The sequence below is a fragment of the Anguilla anguilla genome, chromosome 13 (genome assembly GCF_013347855.1).
Source record: "Anguilla anguilla isolate fAngAng1 chromosome 13, fAngAng1.pri, whole genome shotgun sequence".
In the NCBI taxonomy this organism is placed as follows: Eukaryota; Metazoa; Chordata; class Actinopteri; order Anguilliformes; family Anguillidae; genus Anguilla; species Anguilla anguilla.
The window spans coordinates 32,547,565-32,566,305 of NC_049213.1; the positions used below are offsets into that span (position 1 = coordinate 32,547,565).

An 18,741-nucleotide genomic window follows, 5' to 3' on the forward strand; every position below is an offset into this window, starting at 1 on the left:
CATAAAAGCTAGGGACACTAGAGACAGAATACTAACGTTTTACTCCAAGTCAAAGTTTGACTGCTTCAGCTGCTGTGGTTGATCAGCACTATCAAAGTATCCCTCTGTCTGCACTCTGCAGGCAAAATTAGGCAGCTCGCTGCGGCAAAACAGAGTTGACAGCTGGTTCGTACGCATGCGTTCTGTTTTGTTTTTTTGAAGGTCCGGGTCTGGTCCGGGTACAGTGGTGGTGACGAAATTGTCCTGTGGCTCATGGCTTAAAAGTCAGTTTGTTAAACTACGGTCATCAAACAAAATCAAAGCAGGATTAAAACAGAAAATGTTTTTTTGTCGTTTTTCTTCCACAAATAAACATTAAGGATTTGTAACAACAAACAAACCCGGCATTCGTTTGGACAAATTGGCTACATTTAAAACCGTTTTACCTCTGAGGAATGTATTATGGCTGTTATTTCAGTGTTCAGCACGGGGAGTGGGATCTCCTGGATTTAAACGTTAGCTGTACAAAATAAGTATTGTATCTTACTGAACCTGTGTTTAGCAGTTGTCTATGACAATGAAATGCACTTTTGTACGTCGCTTTGGATAAAAGCGTCTGCCAAATAAATGTAATGTAAGGTTAGGCCTGAATAGTGTTCACTGTGTGAACTAAACTGTGTTCTTGGCTAGAAATAGCTGTACAAAATAAGTATTGTACCCTATCGAAGCTGTGTTTAGTAATTGTCTATGACCGTGAAATGCACTTTTTGTACGTAGCTTTGGATAAAAGCGTCTGCCAAATAAATGTAATGTAATATAATCCTTACAGCTTCGCTAAAGTTAGTCATTGGGTTGCTGTGAGAGGATTAGCAAGTGCGATTAATTTTTTTTAAGGTAGAATGTTCAATCAACGTAAATCCAGTAACGATTCTAGAAGCTCAGTCAGTTATTAGCTATGTAAACGTGCACCTAGTTAGCGGAGAATCTCCGCTTGGCAGTTAGCTGGCTAACGCTAGCTGGCACGTAACGTTCACCTTCTGAAAAACGGCAAACATTGGTGATAACTAACAGCACTAGCTATGCTAGCGATAACATTTGATAATTTTGCTAGTTAACGTAGCTAAACATTTTATATTCCCACAGAACGTGGTGACATAAACAAAAATAACGAGGTTGGATGTTGGAGGGCCGCGGTATTTCCGTGTTTGTCTAATCATTTAAAACTCGTCTTGGTTTAAAAAGTATGTTAGCCCGACGCCATTTCGTGCGGGCGAGTATCCGCCATTTTGGTTAAGCCAGCCTGAAATGTCCTGTGCGTAGAGTGTAGGCAGTTTACACCTCTGGTTTACACCATCAATTCTAGGTTAGTCGTGATTCGGGAAACCAAGGATACAGTCGTGGTCCTACTACGTCAGTTACCAGTGGGCTACTTTAATTTCGTTTTCATTATATCTGGAATCCACTTTTATTAATGAAGTAAGTCAAGTGTCTTGGGCTTTCATAGTATTAATTTTATGTGGTTCCTGCCAAATTAAGTCGTCCTCTTGTTTTCACTGGTGCAAAAAAGTATAAATTCGTCATTAAACCCATGGCTTTGGGTGCAATTTTATGTAGGCTACTTATAGGGCACTTTTTGTACATTTATGTTTATGTTCAGTACCCATATAATTTACACTGACCAAAAATATAAATGCAAAACTTTTAGTTTTGCAGCCGTTTGTAATGCGTTTAAATAATACCTCAGAGATTTGTTTTATGTGCACAATGGTCTTATTTCTCTCAAAATTTGCCCACAAATTTGTTTAAATCACTGTTAGCATTTCTCCTTTGTCAAGATAATCCATCTCTTGCACAGGTGTGGCATATCAAGATGCTGATTCAAAGCCATGATCACTACACGGGTGTTCCTTATGATGGTGTCAATAAAAGGCCACCCTAAAATGTCTTTTGTTGTTCAACATCATGGTAGATGCCTCAAGAGTTAAGAGATCATGCAATTGGCATGCTGACTGCAGGAATGTCCTGTAGAGCTGTTGCCGGAGTAATGGGTGTTAATTTCTTCACCATAAGCCGCCTCCAGCATAATTTAGGAGATTTTGGAAGTTCGTCCAACAGGCCTCACAACTGCAGACCGCAAGAAACCACACCAGCCCAGGATCGCCACATCCAACTTCTTCACCTGCGGGATCGTCCGAGGCCAGATGAAACAGTTGGTTTACACAACCGTAGAAATTCTGCACAAACTGTCAGAAATCGCCTTGGGGAAGCTCGCCTGCGTGCTCGGCATCCTCATCGGGGTCTTGATTTGTCTGCAGTTCGGGTGGGTGAGTGGTTTGTTGATGTCAGTGTTGTGAATAGAGTAGCCCATGGTGGTGGTGGGGTGCTGGTATGGGCAGGAATCCTATGGGCAGGGAACTCAAGTGCATTTTATCCATGGCAAATTGAATGCACAGAGATATCGTGATGAGATCCTGAGGCCCATTGCTGTGCCATTCATCCACCGCCATCACCTCATGTTTCAGCAAGACAACGCACAGCTCCATGTTGCAAGGGTCTGTACACAATTCCTCAAAGCTGAAAATGTCCCAGTTCTTCCATGGCCTGCACAATCACCGGGTATGTCACCCATTGAGCCTGTCTGGGATGCTCTGGACCAGCGCATACAACAGCGTATTCCAGTTTCCACCAATATCCAACAACTTTGTACAGCTATTGAAGAGGAGTGGGACAATATTCCACAGGCCACAATCAACAATTTGATCAATTCAATGCGAAGGAGATATGTTGTGTTGCATGAGGCAAATGGTGGTCACACAAGATACTGATCAGTTTTCTGTTCATTTCATGCGATCTTCTTTTTTGGGGAATCTGTGACTAACAAATGCATATCTGTATCCCCAATCATATGAAATCAGTAGCTTAATGAATCTATTTCAGTTGGCTGAAGTTTTACCTTTGAACTCAAATCTTCGAAATTAAGTGTTGCATTTATATTTTTGTTCAGTGTATTTTGTGGGCCTGGCTTAGCTTTGAAATTTAGAAAATGAAATGTGAGCAAGACTACAGACCTCTTGCTCCACATTTGTAACTGTAAATATAGAAGTATGATTGCACCATGGTTTTCAGCTCAAATATGGCTAAAGATTGTGGCTGTAATTTGTAATCAGAGTTTTGACATTACCTAATAATATCAGTCCTAACACATTGTAGTGGTCTTGTCATAATCATCTGAGGGTAAGCTTGGTTAATTGGATAGATCCCCTGAGGAAATCATTGCACACAAAAGCACAACAGTCTGTTTCTAAAGAGAATGATGGACGATGAGGTCTGCATCTTGTCAAACACGCTTTAAATTTTAATAAGTCTTAACCTCTTGGTGTGTTCTTTCTGAAATTATTTCTGATGCTTAGCCTTTTAAGTGTACACCTGTTGGCTCAGCAGGGGGTTAGCTTTCCCTCCAAATTCAATCAATTCAGTGCAATGATGGGGCATTGCTCTTTAGTAGGTTCTGTCCTTGGGATGATACAATTAACTCAGGTGCTGACTCACAAAATATTTGTTTGCATTTATGAAAAAGTATGGGTGTAAACCAATAGTCCAAGTCAAATTATTTAATTGGCTGTCCTATTGTCATCCACTCACCAACTGTTATGTAACTAAAATTGGCTACACAATCTCTTGTGCACACATTGGGCTTCATTCTCAAAACGTTTCTTAAATTATTCTTACTTTTGGTCTTAAAAATGTTCCTACGAATATGAGATTGATGACACGTGCTGACCTTTGTTTTTGTGCATATCCCAGGTGTATGAGATGATAAATGCTGGCTTTTCATAAATTTTATGCGCAATTCTGTTCGTGTAATTTGCATAAGGAAACAGCCATGAACAAATACAGATAAGAAAAAAAATGATGAATGCCAGAATGTTCTTTGAAACATTCTTACACAATCAAATGTGATCGTGCATGTTTCATGAATGAGGCCCATTGATTCCCCAGGTCATCAATGTAAAATATAAGTACATTTTCAGTTGACTTATTGAATCAAAAATCATTAACACAGTATTATGAACAACATAGTATAGTGCAGTATAAGTGAGCAATATAGTGTATGGAGTTTCAAAATTGCTTCAGGGGAGGTGTTATTTATAAAGTCAATATGTGTAGACTGCCCCCTGGTGGAACAAGGTCTAGCCTGTAACTTCTCTAACAATAAGCAACACTGCAGTGAGCAGGAACAATGTTTTTCTTTTTCTTTTTTGTGGGTGGGTGGAAAGGAAAATACTTTTGTCATGAAGAAAGACAGATAGCATAGGTTTTACCTCAAGTTAAGTAATAGTAATCATAAGGAGAATGAGATGCTGTGTACAACAAATTTTGAAACGGTGTTAATAATGAAACACAAATATCTTAGTCTACCTTAGTCTACATTTAAAATTTCAATCAAAGTAAATTGTACATATTTTAAATGCTCAGTAAGTATAAATTTGCTCTCAATGAACAGCTGGATAGGTGTGCCTGTTTGTTTGGACAAAGACTTGTATCAACACAGCTGGCCACATAACACATATGCAAATGAAAAATTGTCATTTTGCCCATGGTCCACCAAGTGTGCATGCACAATTGTGGACATACAAAAATGTATTCCAGTATTGTCACTGAAGAGATCATGGTGAAAGTGAGGGAAAGAAGAACACTAGCCAGACATACAGCAAATCAGGGGAACGGTTTTCCGCCAGGATACGACAAAATAAGACATGAGATCTGAACGGGTTTACAAGAGCAGGATGAGATGTAGGAGGCATTGTCCACAAGAAAACGCAACATTCAGGAGGGAAACATGAAAGTGAAAACATGCAGTGCCTGCAGTGGAACAGTTCAGAAAATATGAGAAGCCACAGGCCGGGGAAAATGGCCTGGAGGCAAGGTGGACTACACTGAAGCTTGATCTAGAGACCTGATAAAAAAAATGGAAGGGGGACGCCCAAGCGTAGGGAATATTAGAGGGAGTCGAAAAGTGAACAAGGAACCACCAAATCACACAACCCATCAAATGAAGTAGATTCAATATATTAGTTTATTTTTTTCAGTTATTTTTTTGTAAATGGTATAATGGTGATCTAAGTATATAGTGTATGATATAAAAAACAAAACATACATGAAATAACAAAATACTTGAAAACTTAATGAATAAATATCTTTGGTGCATTGAAATTCCTGGTGCATATTGAAAAAGAGTGCACAATACATGAACATTTATCAAGTAAAAGTGGGAAAGATATCAGAAATCAAAGACAAACATACACATTGCTACATATATCACTTATACAATTTTTTTTAATGATGGGGACAGCAATCCTTTTTATGAATACTAAAATATGAAGACATTCAGTGGTCCCATTTTATGCTCAGATATCATACTGAGAAATACAAAAAGCGCAAAGCTCAGCGGTCGAGGGAGTTGTATTTTCGCTGGCACTGTCCACACCCTGCTCTCCGGGCCTGTCCCTCAGCTGCAGTTTGGGGCTCCCTCCCTTTAAGGAGCCTCAGCGGTGGCCTTCCTGGACAAGAGTCAAGTGGCACGGCTTGCAGAGAATCTGCCCATCCAGAGGATAGCAGCCTTGCTCATTTGGCTCAGTTGACAGCAAGATGCTGCAGACCTGTATGAATTAGAAAGGGGGGGGAGGGGGGAGGGGGAGGGAGATACTGTGGTAATGCAGAAACTCAGTTGTTCTTCAATGCGAAAGAGACACGGACATTCTGGAAAATACAATCGTTGCCGGACAATAGTTTCGGACGTGTTTTGCCGTCGTACTTTCACGAGGAGGATGTACTCTCACAGTTTTTACTTCACTGTTTATTCCACCACGCACTGTCACATTCAACGCACGTGGGCACCTCAGATGCGTACCTCACAGCGATAGCAGTCCTCGTGGAAAGAGCGGCCCAGGCACTCCACAGTAAAGCTGTCCCTGCCATCCTCTCCCGGGACAATCAGCTGCTGGCAAACATTGCACTGGGGAGCGTATTTCCTTCAGCACCCATGCACAGAGAGAACACCATGAGTCATCAGAGGCACAGAACACACAGGCAAACGCCATTTATGTTCAGCCATGGTTCTGGACTGGCTATGTGTCCATAATAAAGACATTAATTAATTAAGTTGAAGACAATAACAGTCACCTGCAATTGTGTGTGGGTGTGTTTGTAACATCACTGCTAAATGTTTCTCCATTATTTGAAAAAAAATTTTATTAACATTTGAACTATTGCGTGTGGCACTAAAGTATGTGGTCCTGTTTTTCTTGAACCTACCCAAAAATAAAAAATCTTAGTGGGAAAAGATGGAGTGCAAGACTAAAAGCTGAGAAGCAGGAACAAGCCTGCAGAGAGGGACTGCATGTGCACACGTTTATCTACCTGTAGTAGTCGGGAAGACAGTACACTTCTCCAACCTCCCCCTGAGAAAATTTCTCTTCCCCGATTGGCCGGCTGCACGTTGTGCAAATGAAACAGGGAGGATGGTAAGCTCGTCCTAGTGCTCGGATCACATGGTCCTTGATTACCTCTCCACATGCCCAGCACTGCTCCAGACTAGCCTGCGGGAAAGGCCAAATGGAACAGCATTGAATAAAAACACTAAATTAGCACAATACTCAAATATGGAATGATATAGAATTGATGCACTCGAAAAATATGCAGCTATTATTAATACATTTGTATTTCTAAATACAGTAAGCAGCAAATATATTAAATGTAACACCGTGTCTGTCCTGAGCTGACACTGGTGTTAATACTGCTGCACGTACCAGATAGCAGTCCTCACAGAGCGGGATCCCAGCCTTGTTGTAATACATCTGCCCAGCCAAAGCGGTCTGGCACTGTCTGCACTGGAAGCAGTTAGCGTGATATGTCCTGTTCAGGGCTTCAATTGCAGGCTCGGCGAGAGCCACTGGCTTTCGACAAAAGCCACACACATCTAGGGAACGCAGAGTTCAGGAACACAAGAGTTAATTCACAAGGTAACGGCTGAAATTAGTAAGGCTGGATTAAGTTACAGATTCCAATGCACCTCTCCACCACTTCTAAATTCACCTCTACTCCCTGGACCTATCTCTTCTCCCTGGCTTGGCTGAACCTGCTGAAGCAGCCTGTCCTGATTCCCACCACCAGGGGGTGCTCTCTCTTCCAGCTCCACTGCTTTACTCATCTGTGAACATCACAGGGGACAACATTAGGACAACTGAGTTGATGCACTGGTTACTGTTTGCCTTCCATATGTATAATAAAGGAAGCAGAAGTTCACAGAGATGGACAAAGAGACAAGGAGTTCTTTTTTATTTCCAATGAAAAGTAAAGACAGCTTATGCAGAGGGTCACAAAGATTTACAAGGAATTCTGTGTACAAGACCACTTTCTTTTTGTCTATTCAACATTACAGAGAAAATCAGTCAATAAATATGTTCGTTCTCTGAGCATTCGCAAAACCACCTTATAAAAAGCACAAATTCACATTTCAGCTACCTAGCATGACCACCTCCTTAATATTCTCAATTTCACCTCCATAATAATTTAGATCTGTGGCAGTCACTGTCCTACAAACAGTGGGGCTGAAGATTTTTGTGAAACGGGGAAATTTGTTTTTTAGAGAGAATCACAAAATTGTTTGGAGAACCCATTAAAAGCCAATTGCTTTTTTACCCACAGAGAAAGCATGCACATTTACTTAATAAGGAACCATTACCAGTACAGCCTTCACACTACATCATTTCATATTTAGTACTGAAACACACAGCTAGTAAATTAAAAGGCAATTAACTAAACAAGTGCAACTGGAGAATCCATATCAAACCGTAGATAATCATTATTCACATAAAACAACCAAAAATGGGTGTAGTTATTACATGAAGCTGACTTTGACAATTCGCCAACTACCGCTGAGGCAAGCGCTAACCAAAAGTCACAATTTCAACAGTCACTCTTACCTGGGGAGCAGGCTGGAGAGAACGACCCTGGCTGACCGAGAGGGAGGGATCAGCTGACGGTTCGAGGACAGGTGGGGGAGGCAGCGGGGAGGTGAGTTCTGAGCAGAGCTCCGCATTCTGGGCGGATGGCGGAGGCGGGGACGGAGGTGGAGGTGGAGGTGGAGGTGGAGGAAGATAGTCTGAGAACAGCCAGAGTAAAGGAACAGTCTTGAGTCATGGCAGCAAGATCAGAATCATAAGTCCTCTTTATTTGCATAATATTTTTAACCTTAATTTGTAGATAATATTTATGCTAACAACAGTATCAAATCGTGTGGGTGTCCAGGGATGCATCCCCTGGGCCTCCGCTACGGATCACCTGAAATATTAATACAATATCGGCCATTTTTTTCATCACCTTCACTCTTCCTGTTTCCAGTTGCTGCTGCTGCTGCCTGCTCCGTCCAGGATGGAGGGCTACGCAGGCCGCTGGCGGAGGGAGGGGGAGGTGCCGCCCTGGTGCCCGGAGAAAGGAGAGCCTGCGTGGGGCGGGGGGGCACGGCGCCGGAGGGGGCGGGGGCGGGGGCCCGAGAGGGGGCGGGGGCGAGGGCGGGGGCGGGGGCGGGGGCCTGAGAGGGGGCGGCGGCGGCGGCGGCGGGCGCGTCTCTGGGTGGAGCGGCGTGGGCGTGCCGCGCGTCGCTGCGCGCGCCGTGCGGGACCGCGCTGGGCCCGCTGTCCTCGGGGCTCACGCGCGTGGCGGTGTGCGTGTTGGTGGCGTGTGCGCTCGGCGTGACGGTGGCGCGGTGCGGGGAGGACAGAGTAATGAAGACCGAGGACACCATCCGCTTCTGGGGGGCTGCCGACGCCATGGCAACTGGACTAAAACAAAAAGAAAAATATCACTATATTATTATAGTGTACGGTTATGATGATGATGATGACAGTTCTACTCATTATCGTCATTCAGCAGTCTGTCTCCCATATCATGCCTGCCAGTTTCAAACATAGGCTATAGCATCAGTCCAAATAAATGAACAAATAAAGAATAAAAGTACCATTAGCAAATAAATATCAAGACGAAAAACAATTACACTAAAATTACAACCTGAGAACCTGTAGGTGTCCAGGATTTCCTACACAGTGGTGCATGAAACACAACCTTTGCTTAATTTCTATCTGGTGGGTTAAAACTAGATAGGTAATCGATGCTCAGAACCTATCCAAAGCCTGTACTGAACAGAATAGATTACCAAACAGCTGCAATTACTACTCATATCCCAGTTAACACAGAATGTCCTCACACTGTAAATGGAATGTTTTGTTAGTGTTATAATATTGCCACTACATTGCAGCACCATTGTGAGAGCATCGTCTGCTAGCTGGGATGCGCATTTAGATATTTTTTTATTTATTTAACCTTTATTAAACCAGCCTAGACCTACTGAGACCAAAGTCTCTTTTACAGAGGAGCCCTATATCTGCGACTGACTGGCACACCAACATACAACGCCGGACTGCGCACACACATGCACAAATATGCACATAACCACTCACACAGCTGCTGGCACACATCTATATTAGGGCATTTGGCTTCTGACTGTCCCGGCTATGGGGCAAGCTCCTGCAGCGGGTCTACACCGTGAGACGCGCGGCCTTCAGCAGAACCACCCAAAAAAACACCCATGCAAACTGCTCCATCAAAAACACGGTGTGCTGAAGGAGCCTAGAGCTGCACCTCAGGCAAGGAGGTGACTCCCTCTGTCAACAGGACCGCACTCCCAGATCTTGTGCAGTGTATGTTTTTGAATATGTGTGTGCGTGTGTGTGTGTCATGGCATTACTATGTGTTATCAAGCCTCACCCAGCTACACCTACACTCACATTTTACCTGCATCTAGTTGCGCAATCGTAAAAAAAAAGACGCATTTCCGCGTGTTTTGCTCCTCAGTATTCCTCGCCAGCGAAGTGCTGGACGTGTAAAGCTCCGAAAAGGGACTCTGGACTGTGTCCCGCATCAGCGGGGGACAGACCCTGTCAATGCTGATCCCCTCCACCTCTGCCCTTTGACCTTGTCCCGGGTCACAAGTGCCACCTCAGAAGCCTGGGCTTCGTTCATTGATTAAATGTAACGCAGAGCTCAAGGGGTTGAAGGGGGTGAAGGGGCGGCTCGTGGTCCTGTGAGGCAGCCCGGTGTTGCGATCACAAGCTGCTGACTCACAGGGGACTGTGGACGGGACACTGACTCAGTGTCTCACCGCTGACTCAGCACAATGCAGACACCCCAGAGCAGAGGTGTCCCAGACTGGCCCCCGGCGCTGAGACACACGACGGTGACAGGAACGGGAGAAGATCCCTCTGTGATGTCACAATGCTGACACACCATGAGCATCACATGCACACACCAACAGCCATGTGTCCACAACTACTCTGGAAATGGTAACACCCATACACTGGCTTATTCACGCATTTACCAAGAAAGGGGCATTTTGCAATACTCACAATTACAGAACAAGCCATGAACTTTGTCTGTTTGAGCATTTGCTACACACACATACCTTCACAGATTCACCCATAAACACAGAGATACATGCGACAGTGGCAAATCATTGTTAAATTGTTTGCATTTATTATATTTGCCATTCCGACTATGATCCTGTTCTTCTGCTCTTTTGTTAAGTTTCATTTTCATATTCATTTGGCAAATATATCAAGAGGGTATATCATATTCATGCCAAATGCTATAACTATTGAATTCTTAATTGCACTCTAACCCAATGCTCAATTGCACATTATTTTGTTAACTGCGTTGTTTATTTATTGTATTGTTGTATGTTTTTTGTTGTTGTTGTTGTTGTTCTTTTAGCCAACTTTGTGAAGCCGAAGACAAATTTCTCTGGACAATGAAGTTCTGTTCTGTTCACTTTATCGCCCTCACTAATCGTTTTTAAATCATTATGTAAGAATGAGTGGTTTTGTAATTAGAGCAGCTGTTGTTTTAAAAGTGCCTGACTTCAGCCTATCAGCTTTCTCCATCCTCTCTCATTTCCCCCGCTTCCTTCTTTCTCTCTTTCGGCGCATTCTTACCTGAGGGGAGACCGCGTCTAGGAGTTCTCTGTCTTTCTTCTTTTCGTCTCTCGCTCTCTCTCTCTCTCTCTCTCTCTCTCTCCCCTTCCGCTCTACTGTGTCGGTCCCGAGCCGTCACTGAGGGAGGACTACAGCAGAAAAACGGTGACTATCTAGAAAAAGCCACTCCTTTTCCTTCAACTCATTCACTACCTCCCTCTCCCCCTCCTTCTCCGCTAACCACCCCCCCTACACACGCACACACACACACACACACACACACCCCTGATGGCAACAGCACTTTCCCAACCGTAAAAGGTGAACAGTTAATCACTGACAAAACGCTATAAAATGCGTGCGCTCACATGCGCACAGACTCACACTCGCAAACGTACGTACCCCCCACCCCTCCACCCCTCCACCCCCCCCCCCCCCCGCTTCACCCCCCTTCCCCCCTTTCCCTTTTTTGTTCTGGAAATCAAACAGGATGTGACTCTACCTGCCTGTTCCTTCTCTCTCCCTCTCCGTTTCTCTCCCTATTTTTCACCCTTCTTCACTGTGTCACCTCCAACCTCTCTTTCACTCCACCTCCCTCATTGTGTCTACCCTCACTGTTAGCTATTGCCCCTCTTTTTTCTTCCTCCTCTACCCATCCCCCGCTCCGTTCAATAGAGCACATGGGCTAGTCGCTTCTCAGTCAATATTGACTCAACATTATTTATTCATCGTATTCTAATTTATGGGTCTGGAAAAAGATTCATATTGGCCAGATGTCACTGCTGACACCCAGGGCATTGGGCATTGTGTGGCGCAGGGGCTGAGGACACTGTGGCCCTGCAGCACACGCCATATTTATCAGTCTTCTCTCTTTAATGTGGAAAATTGAGAACGTGAAAGAGAGCTGAGAAGGTGAGGAAAGGGAGGATGAAAAGAGAGGGGGAAATGAGCAGGACCGGAGCGGAGAAGAGGACAGTGAGAGATGTCAGCTGATGTGAAGAACACGTCTTTGTGCTGTGTCCTGCTTCACGCTCCTCCTTCCACCCCACTCTGCCTTTCTGCTGAACTCTATCTGCAAATATTTTGGCCTCAAACCGCCCGAACCTTGTCACGCCAACAGCGCTATTTCTGACTCAGAATTTGGGTGGGGGGGGGGGGGGGGGGGGGGGGGGGAGGGAGAGGCCAGTGATGGAGAACTGGGCAGAAAAGAGAAGTGCAAATATTTTGACAAGCTGAAAAAAATGACTGACAAAAAGAAAAATGGACGCATGAAACAGTACAAATGGAGAAAAAAGGGGGGGGGGGAATCAAGAAAGTTTTGGGAATGCATTTTCAAAAGGGAAGGTTGAAAGCTAAAACGTAGAAAAGAAAGAAAGAATGAAAGAAAGAAAGAAAAAGTGAGGGAGAGGGGGAACTGAGCTGGGTCAGGGGGGGTCTGTGTTGTTCCAGCGTCTGCGGAATGGAATGCCACAGTGATGTCAGAGCTGCAGGAAGGAGCATGCCCCAGGAATGACATCACCGCCCCCATGCACGTGCCCCTCCCCCACTTTTCCCTCTCTCGTCAGTTAGGACCAGGAGCCCCAGTTGGAGGGGGATAACTGACACCCCCTGTAACTCGAACACCCCCACATTGCACCAAACATTGCGCTAACCCTGATTACAGTATCTCTCTGCAGCGAGAGTGAGAGGTTCCCCAGAACGCCACAAATTCAGCCCAAGCACAAGCAACCATGGAAAATAATTTGCACTCTCCCTGCAGTATCAGAAGGGCATCCTGGTGGCAGTTGGCCATTTTATAAGACTATATTATAAGTCGAGTTAAGGAAGTTTCGTTTTATCTGTACAGCTCATGAACATGTTGAATCCATTTTTTTAAAAAGCATGAAGACTCCAGTTGGGAGCATGATAGTGTTCCTGTGTCTGTGAGTGCCTGTGGAAAATGTATGCTACTTACAGGGATGTGTGTGTGTGTGTGTGTGTGTGTGGGGGTGAGTGTGTGAGTGAGTGGGTGAGTGTGTGTGTACACATTACAAAAGTACACGTGTGCCAAAATGCATGCGTCTGAGTGTGAGAGGGATTTCATATGAAACTATAATTACATAATAATTATAATTAAAATAATGACAGCAATTACATTCATGAATAAGAACCTTGCAAATTGGTCCCATCTATTCCCTGCCCAATTTTGCATTCCCAGTTGCATATATGGGTTCCTGTTCAGCCTGCCCTGGCACAGTCTGGTTTCGTTCTAGTCCATAAAATGCCTCACAATGTCATACACAAGAGCAGCAGCCAGGTGTCACTCATGCCAGTTTAAATGCATTTCAATTATTAATGTGAGCTTTACAAAGGGGCACTGCAATGGTACAACTTCAAATGCAATTGAAAGCACACAGGAATCAGTTACTGTTTGGCAGTCCTCACTTCAAATGGCAAGCTTGTTAATCAGGAAAACAATCAAAAACCTTTTTAGGATAGTTTTAAGTTTAAGTTTTCTATTTGTAGCTGGGCGGTGTGTGTGTGTGTGTGTGCAAGTGCTCTGCGTAGTTTGTCCAAATCAGCACATTCTAATGTGACTCACTGATATACTGCATTAAATCCCACTCATTTCCCACAATGCGAATCATGAAGCACACACACACGCGCACGTACACACGCACACGCGCATACATGCACAAATGCACAGACACACACATGTACACAAACTCACACACATGCACAGACACACACGCAGACAAACTCACACACACACAAACTCACCCACACACACACACACAAAATCTCACACACACACACACACACACGGACCACCCTTTTTTATTTCTGGAGATAGACCAGGATGTGACTCTGCATGTACCTGCCTATTCCTCTATGTACAGCAGTAACATGAACAGACAATATCTTGCTGGTCTTTCAGAGGTGAAAATGTAATAAGAACACCATTCTATAAACTAAAGATAAAGGATAAAACAGAGCCCAAATGTATCAATATCTTTATAAAGCAACATTCCTCAAACACTTACGTAATAATTTAATGTCAAACAGAAGGTAGTGGTGGTTTAAGGACAACAACAAATCAAAAAGACATGCCAACTTTATGTGGAATCACCAGCAACATTTTCATCAGGACCTCAAAGTGAACACATCTGAAAGTTAGTGGACACTGTCACTGCAATGGATAACTGGAAAACGTATATATATCCTTTTCAGGTTATGAGGACACCTGCAGAATCGTGTTCTCTAGACTAAATTATAGCGTTGCAAGCTATATTATTTTAACCCCTCCTCACCGAGATTACTCGGTAATTGGGAAAGCCCCGAGTCAGGAGTTTGATCTGCATGTCGGTGGGGGTCTGACTGTCCCAGTTGCCTCATCGTCCTTTGGCCGTAGACACTGCATTGTCTTCCCACCGACCCCAGTTCTGTTTACCCGCCATTCCGGCTCCTGCACTTACTCAGCCCTTTCCACACTCCCTGCTTTACTCTCTTCAGTCTTAAAAGGACAATGCACATTGCATGTGACCGGAAAGAAGATACAAGGCCAAGCCATTCAAATTTGACGAGCAAACAGAACAAGGTCTAAAGCTAAATGCAGAATGGAATTTCTTATGGTTCAAATCAACGGATCATCAGTTTTGTCCAGTTCTGTGCCTGTTGTGATAAAAAGTGACTGGTGGTGGTACAACTGAGAAAACTTGGACCAAGAGACAGTTCTGGGTTGGGTGCACCCAACACATTTTCCCTGTAGGTTAGGTCTCAAATTATAGTCAGCAATTTAAAGCTGTATTTATATGCGCGAGATAAGATATTTTAAAAAATGTTGTTTGCTTTTTTTTTTTAGAAAACAGGCCTGGATGACCTTTGTATTCACCTCTCTGCCCGCTTATCTCCCCTTTGTCTGTGTATTCTAGCTTCAGATTCCAGGATACAGTCTGGCCTTCCACTCTCTGCTCCTCCAGTTCCGCTGATGCAGCAGCTTTTGGTAAATGATTGAAAAGGACATGGAACACAGATATGTAACAGCACACGTCTTTCAGAGAAGATAGTCCCGTCTCACTTTGCTCTGCACCCTGCACCACCTTACAGGGTGCGTATCTGCATGTCCAGTGTATGTTTGTGCTTGTGCTTGTGCACATGCGCGTGTGTACGTGTGTGTTTTGTTTGTGTGTATGCATGTGAGCTTACACACACGTATGCAGGTGCTCCTTGTGTGTGCACACATGCGGGGTGTTTTGTGTGTGCACTGCTTGCATACAATCTGTTTGCTGAGGGAGATAGGGGTCCACAAAATGCTGACAGTTTCTCCTGCCACAGGAGGGAGACTCCTAAAGCTCTTTGCTGGAAGGCAGAGCCAGCTCTGAAGGTGTCACTGGGCTAGAGTCCGTGCTCAATCTTCGTGGGGATTTGTTCACAGCCTCATGACTGTCTTCCTGTTGGGCGACACCAATCACCAGTCATTTACAGTTTACAATGACCACGCCAATGCGTATGATGGTCTGAGATAGTGGACTCCAACACCAGTCCTGGAGAGCTACAGGGTGCTGCTGGTTTTTGTGGTTACTCTGCACCTAAACAATTACAGCAGTTGATTAACACAGTTAACTCACCTCACCTTTCACCTCAATTTAAGGTTAAAACAAAAAGCAGCGCACCCTGTGGCTCTCCAGGACCCGGGTGGGTGACCACTGGTCTGAGGGTTGCACCAGGTAGTACTGAAGCAGACCTGGGTCAAATATGTATTTGTTGTGGATTCAAATACTTTTCTGTGCTCTATTGATCTTGCCTGGTGTAATTGAGCCTGCCAATATGACCAGCAGGCAGGGTTTGAACTTTCTGAGAATATTTCCTTGGTTCCAAAACACCAGACAAGATCAGTAAAGCGTAGAAAAGTATTTAAATCCAAAACAAATATATATTTGACCCAGGACTGTACTGAAGCATTCTGGGAGAGACGCGGATGAGCCACACGGGCCGGAGTCCATGGAGAGGCGCAGGAATCTCACCTCTGTCACGCAGTCCATCAGGTCCTGCGAGGGGATCAGGCAGGCCATCTCTCCCAGGAAGCACAGGAGGATGTGTCCCACGTCCGCCCAGGTCCCCAGCATCAGCATCAGCCCCAGCAGCGCCCCCAGGCGCACCACCGCTGTGTGCAGCAAAACCTCGCCACCAGGGCGGCGATGCTGGTCCTCTGATGTAGTGGAGAGTTTAAGGTGTTATGTACAAATGCAGACGGAGATGGAATCAAATCCTTTGCATTAAGTATGCACACTTCATAGTACAGTACATGTGTCCACAAGCTCTCCCCACCCCGTCCTTCATTCCACTCCAGCTAGCCCGTATGTCCATTACATTACAGTCAGCTGTGTAAGTAACGTAAGTCACTTATCCAGAGCAACATACACAAATATTTAATTTTTGCATAGTATTCATTTATATAGCTGAATACATATCGAAGCAATTCAGGTTATTCAGGTTTAGTACCTTGCGTCCTACCTGGGAATTTAACCTGCAAACTTCAGGATACAAGGCCAATTCCCTAACCACCGTACTACACTGCCACCTCCCCTTTCGCTAGCAGTACCGACGGGGTACACCGTACATCCCAGCACAACTGCCAGCTCTCACTCACCCTGCATGTACACCACCAGCATGGTGTAGCATATAGTCAGCGGCGTCCAGAACCGGAGGGCGTCCGCGGCGGACAGGAAGTGGTGGTTGACTGTGGAGATGGCGGCCACGGCGGCCACGGCGAACGTCACGACCACGGCGCGGCACAGGTGGGGCAGGAGGGCGTGGCCCGACGCCAGGAGCGTCATGCACAGGCCGCAGTACCGCTGGGAGCTGTGCAGCGGGTAGAGCGTCATCGCATGGCGACGCAGCCGCTCGCTCTGGCTGGCCAGCAGCCAGCTCGGCAGCAGCGCCGTCAGCAGGCTGAGCGAGCGGTGCAGCGCCCCCTCCTGGAGGAACTGGAGGCTGCAGCTCAGGGCGCAGCCCAGAGAGAACTGGCACTGCACCAGGTGCGACTGGGCATAATTTGACGTCACATCCTGTTGGAAGGGATGAAGGAAAATAATAGGAATTACAGAAAGTACACAATCAGCGGAAAGAGGATAGGAAGGGTCAGTGCAATATGTCCAAGGGAAGAAGGAGCAGGGTCTCTGCCAGGGCCAGTTAACTAGAAATCTTTTCATAAAATGCAGAATGGCAGTAGAACCAAATTTAGGAAACGGGGTCTTACCGCTCCGGCAGTGATCTTGGCCGACCCAGCTCGGAGACAGAATTCCAGAACCACAAGAGAAGCGACCCGAGGACCGATCAAGCCCAGGAGCCCGGTCAGAATCCAGAACTGGAGAGTCCGGCCCAAACTGCCCACAGCCCCTCCCTTGGTGCCAGATGGCTTTTTACCACACCTTTCCTCCTTGTCGCTACTGGGGGTGAGAAAAAAAAGATTTTGGCATTGAGAATACAGCAACCCTGAAAATTAACAACCATACGGGACTTGAAATATTAGAGAAAATAAAGAGAGCTCGGGAGATGCATGGGCTCCTTCAGAAATACAACAAGTCAGCTGTAAATGGAAAGAACCGCTTTACATGTACTCCTTTCACTTGAAATGAGGCAATGAATCATGTTCACCCACAATGACAGCGCAAACTGAAAAAGTACACATGAATAACTTCAATACCAGGTGTCAGAGCTATCATACATTTACCTTACATCTTATGCAAGCTACAGTACGCTAGGGGAACGCTATGTTTGCTCGGACTGAAACGTGCTCATTGAGCTTGAGACTACAGATCAAGCTGCCCTGCCAAACTCACCTCGTAGCTTTCAGGAACAGGTGAACTCTCATCAAACTGCACAGCACTGAAACACCGCACGCGCCCACGAGCCCTGGGGGAACATGCGAACGGCATTACTGTCATTGTCAGCAGCGTTCCCCTGTACCATGTGGGTAGCTACTAACAATTATACACGTGTGAGCAACAGCTGCTGGTGGTACCAAAACAGCACGTGAAGAACTGAATACAAATAGCCTTCTTTGACACTAACAGCAGCGGCTCACCTTGTAGCAGGCTATCCAGGGGGTTCGCCTCAAATGTCAACCACCCAGGTATACCGGGCAGCCAGGAGCGTATGAAGGACAGCATTTTTCTCGCGACGTTAAGTAACCGCGGTTACAATGAGGTGCAAGTCCAGCCAACCTAAACCACAATTAACAAAGAGCTAATAAATGAAAACCTAACTTAAGTGAATAAGATTCCACGGGTAGTTGTGGCAAGTTGGGAGACGCGCACTGTCCTTACTGTCCGAGGCTAAATGACAAACGAAAAGAGGTTTCGCTGTAATTCCGCTTTCACTTACGCCAATTACTGTCCTTCTCTTTATCCAGTTCTCTTTTCCCTTCGGTTAGTTTGTGTTTCAAAGGTCGCCAGAGATTGCTCCTTTAATAAATCAATTCTTTGAAAAAACTGTCAAACTATCCGCTCGTCAAATTTCTTTGCGCGGCTACACCGAGTAGGCCTATGTTGGAATTAAACACAACGTCTGGAAAGACAGAAAGAGCTATTCAATGCGAGTAATGCGGACTACTCTTTTCATCTGGCATTTAAAAAAGAAAATACTTTAGTAGGTCAATAAATGAATACAAAGATTTACGGAGTAATGCGGAGTATTCTTTTCATCAAGCATGTAATAATATATTTTACTGTACTGCTGCAACTTGCGAATGCGATTT

The 18,741-nt window shown here is 45.1% G+C and overlaps 2 protein-coding genes across 2 annotated transcripts; both read right to left on the minus strand.

Annotated features, from left to right (window-relative positions):
* Positions 1–5,037: 5,037 nt before the first annotated feature.
* Positions 5,038–11,237, minus strand: LOC118211418 (filamin-binding LIM protein 1-like). The gene is made up of 9 exons (XM_035388611.1): positions 11,028–11,237; positions 8,604–8,822; positions 8,362–8,507; positions 7,965–8,143; positions 7,075–7,189; positions 6,789–6,958; positions 6,400–6,578; positions 5,891–6,011; positions 5,038–5,639 (listed from the first exon to the last, which is right to left on the minus strand). The coding sequence occupies exons 2-9, from the start codon at positions 8,810–8,812 to the stop codon at positions 5,526–5,528; spliced, it is 1,233 nt and encodes a 410-aa protein (XP_035244502.1). The 5' UTR covers positions 8,813–8,822; positions 11,028–11,237; the 3' UTR covers positions 5,038–5,525.
* A 2,742-nt stretch (positions 11,238–13,979) lies between these two features.
* Positions 13,980–18,523, minus strand: LOC118211627 (transmembrane protein 82-like). The gene is made up of 6 exons (XM_035388977.1): positions 18,070–18,523; positions 17,825–17,897; positions 17,242–17,431; positions 16,633–17,050; positions 16,007–16,191; positions 13,980–15,433 (listed from the first exon to the last, which is right to left on the minus strand). Exons 1-6 carry the CDS (start codon positions 18,152–18,154, stop codon positions 15,329–15,331), a joined length of 1,056 nt encoding a protein of 351 aa, XP_035244868.1. The 5' UTR covers positions 18,155–18,523; the 3' UTR covers positions 13,980–15,328.
* Between the last annotated feature and the right edge of the window lie 218 nt (positions 18,524–18,741).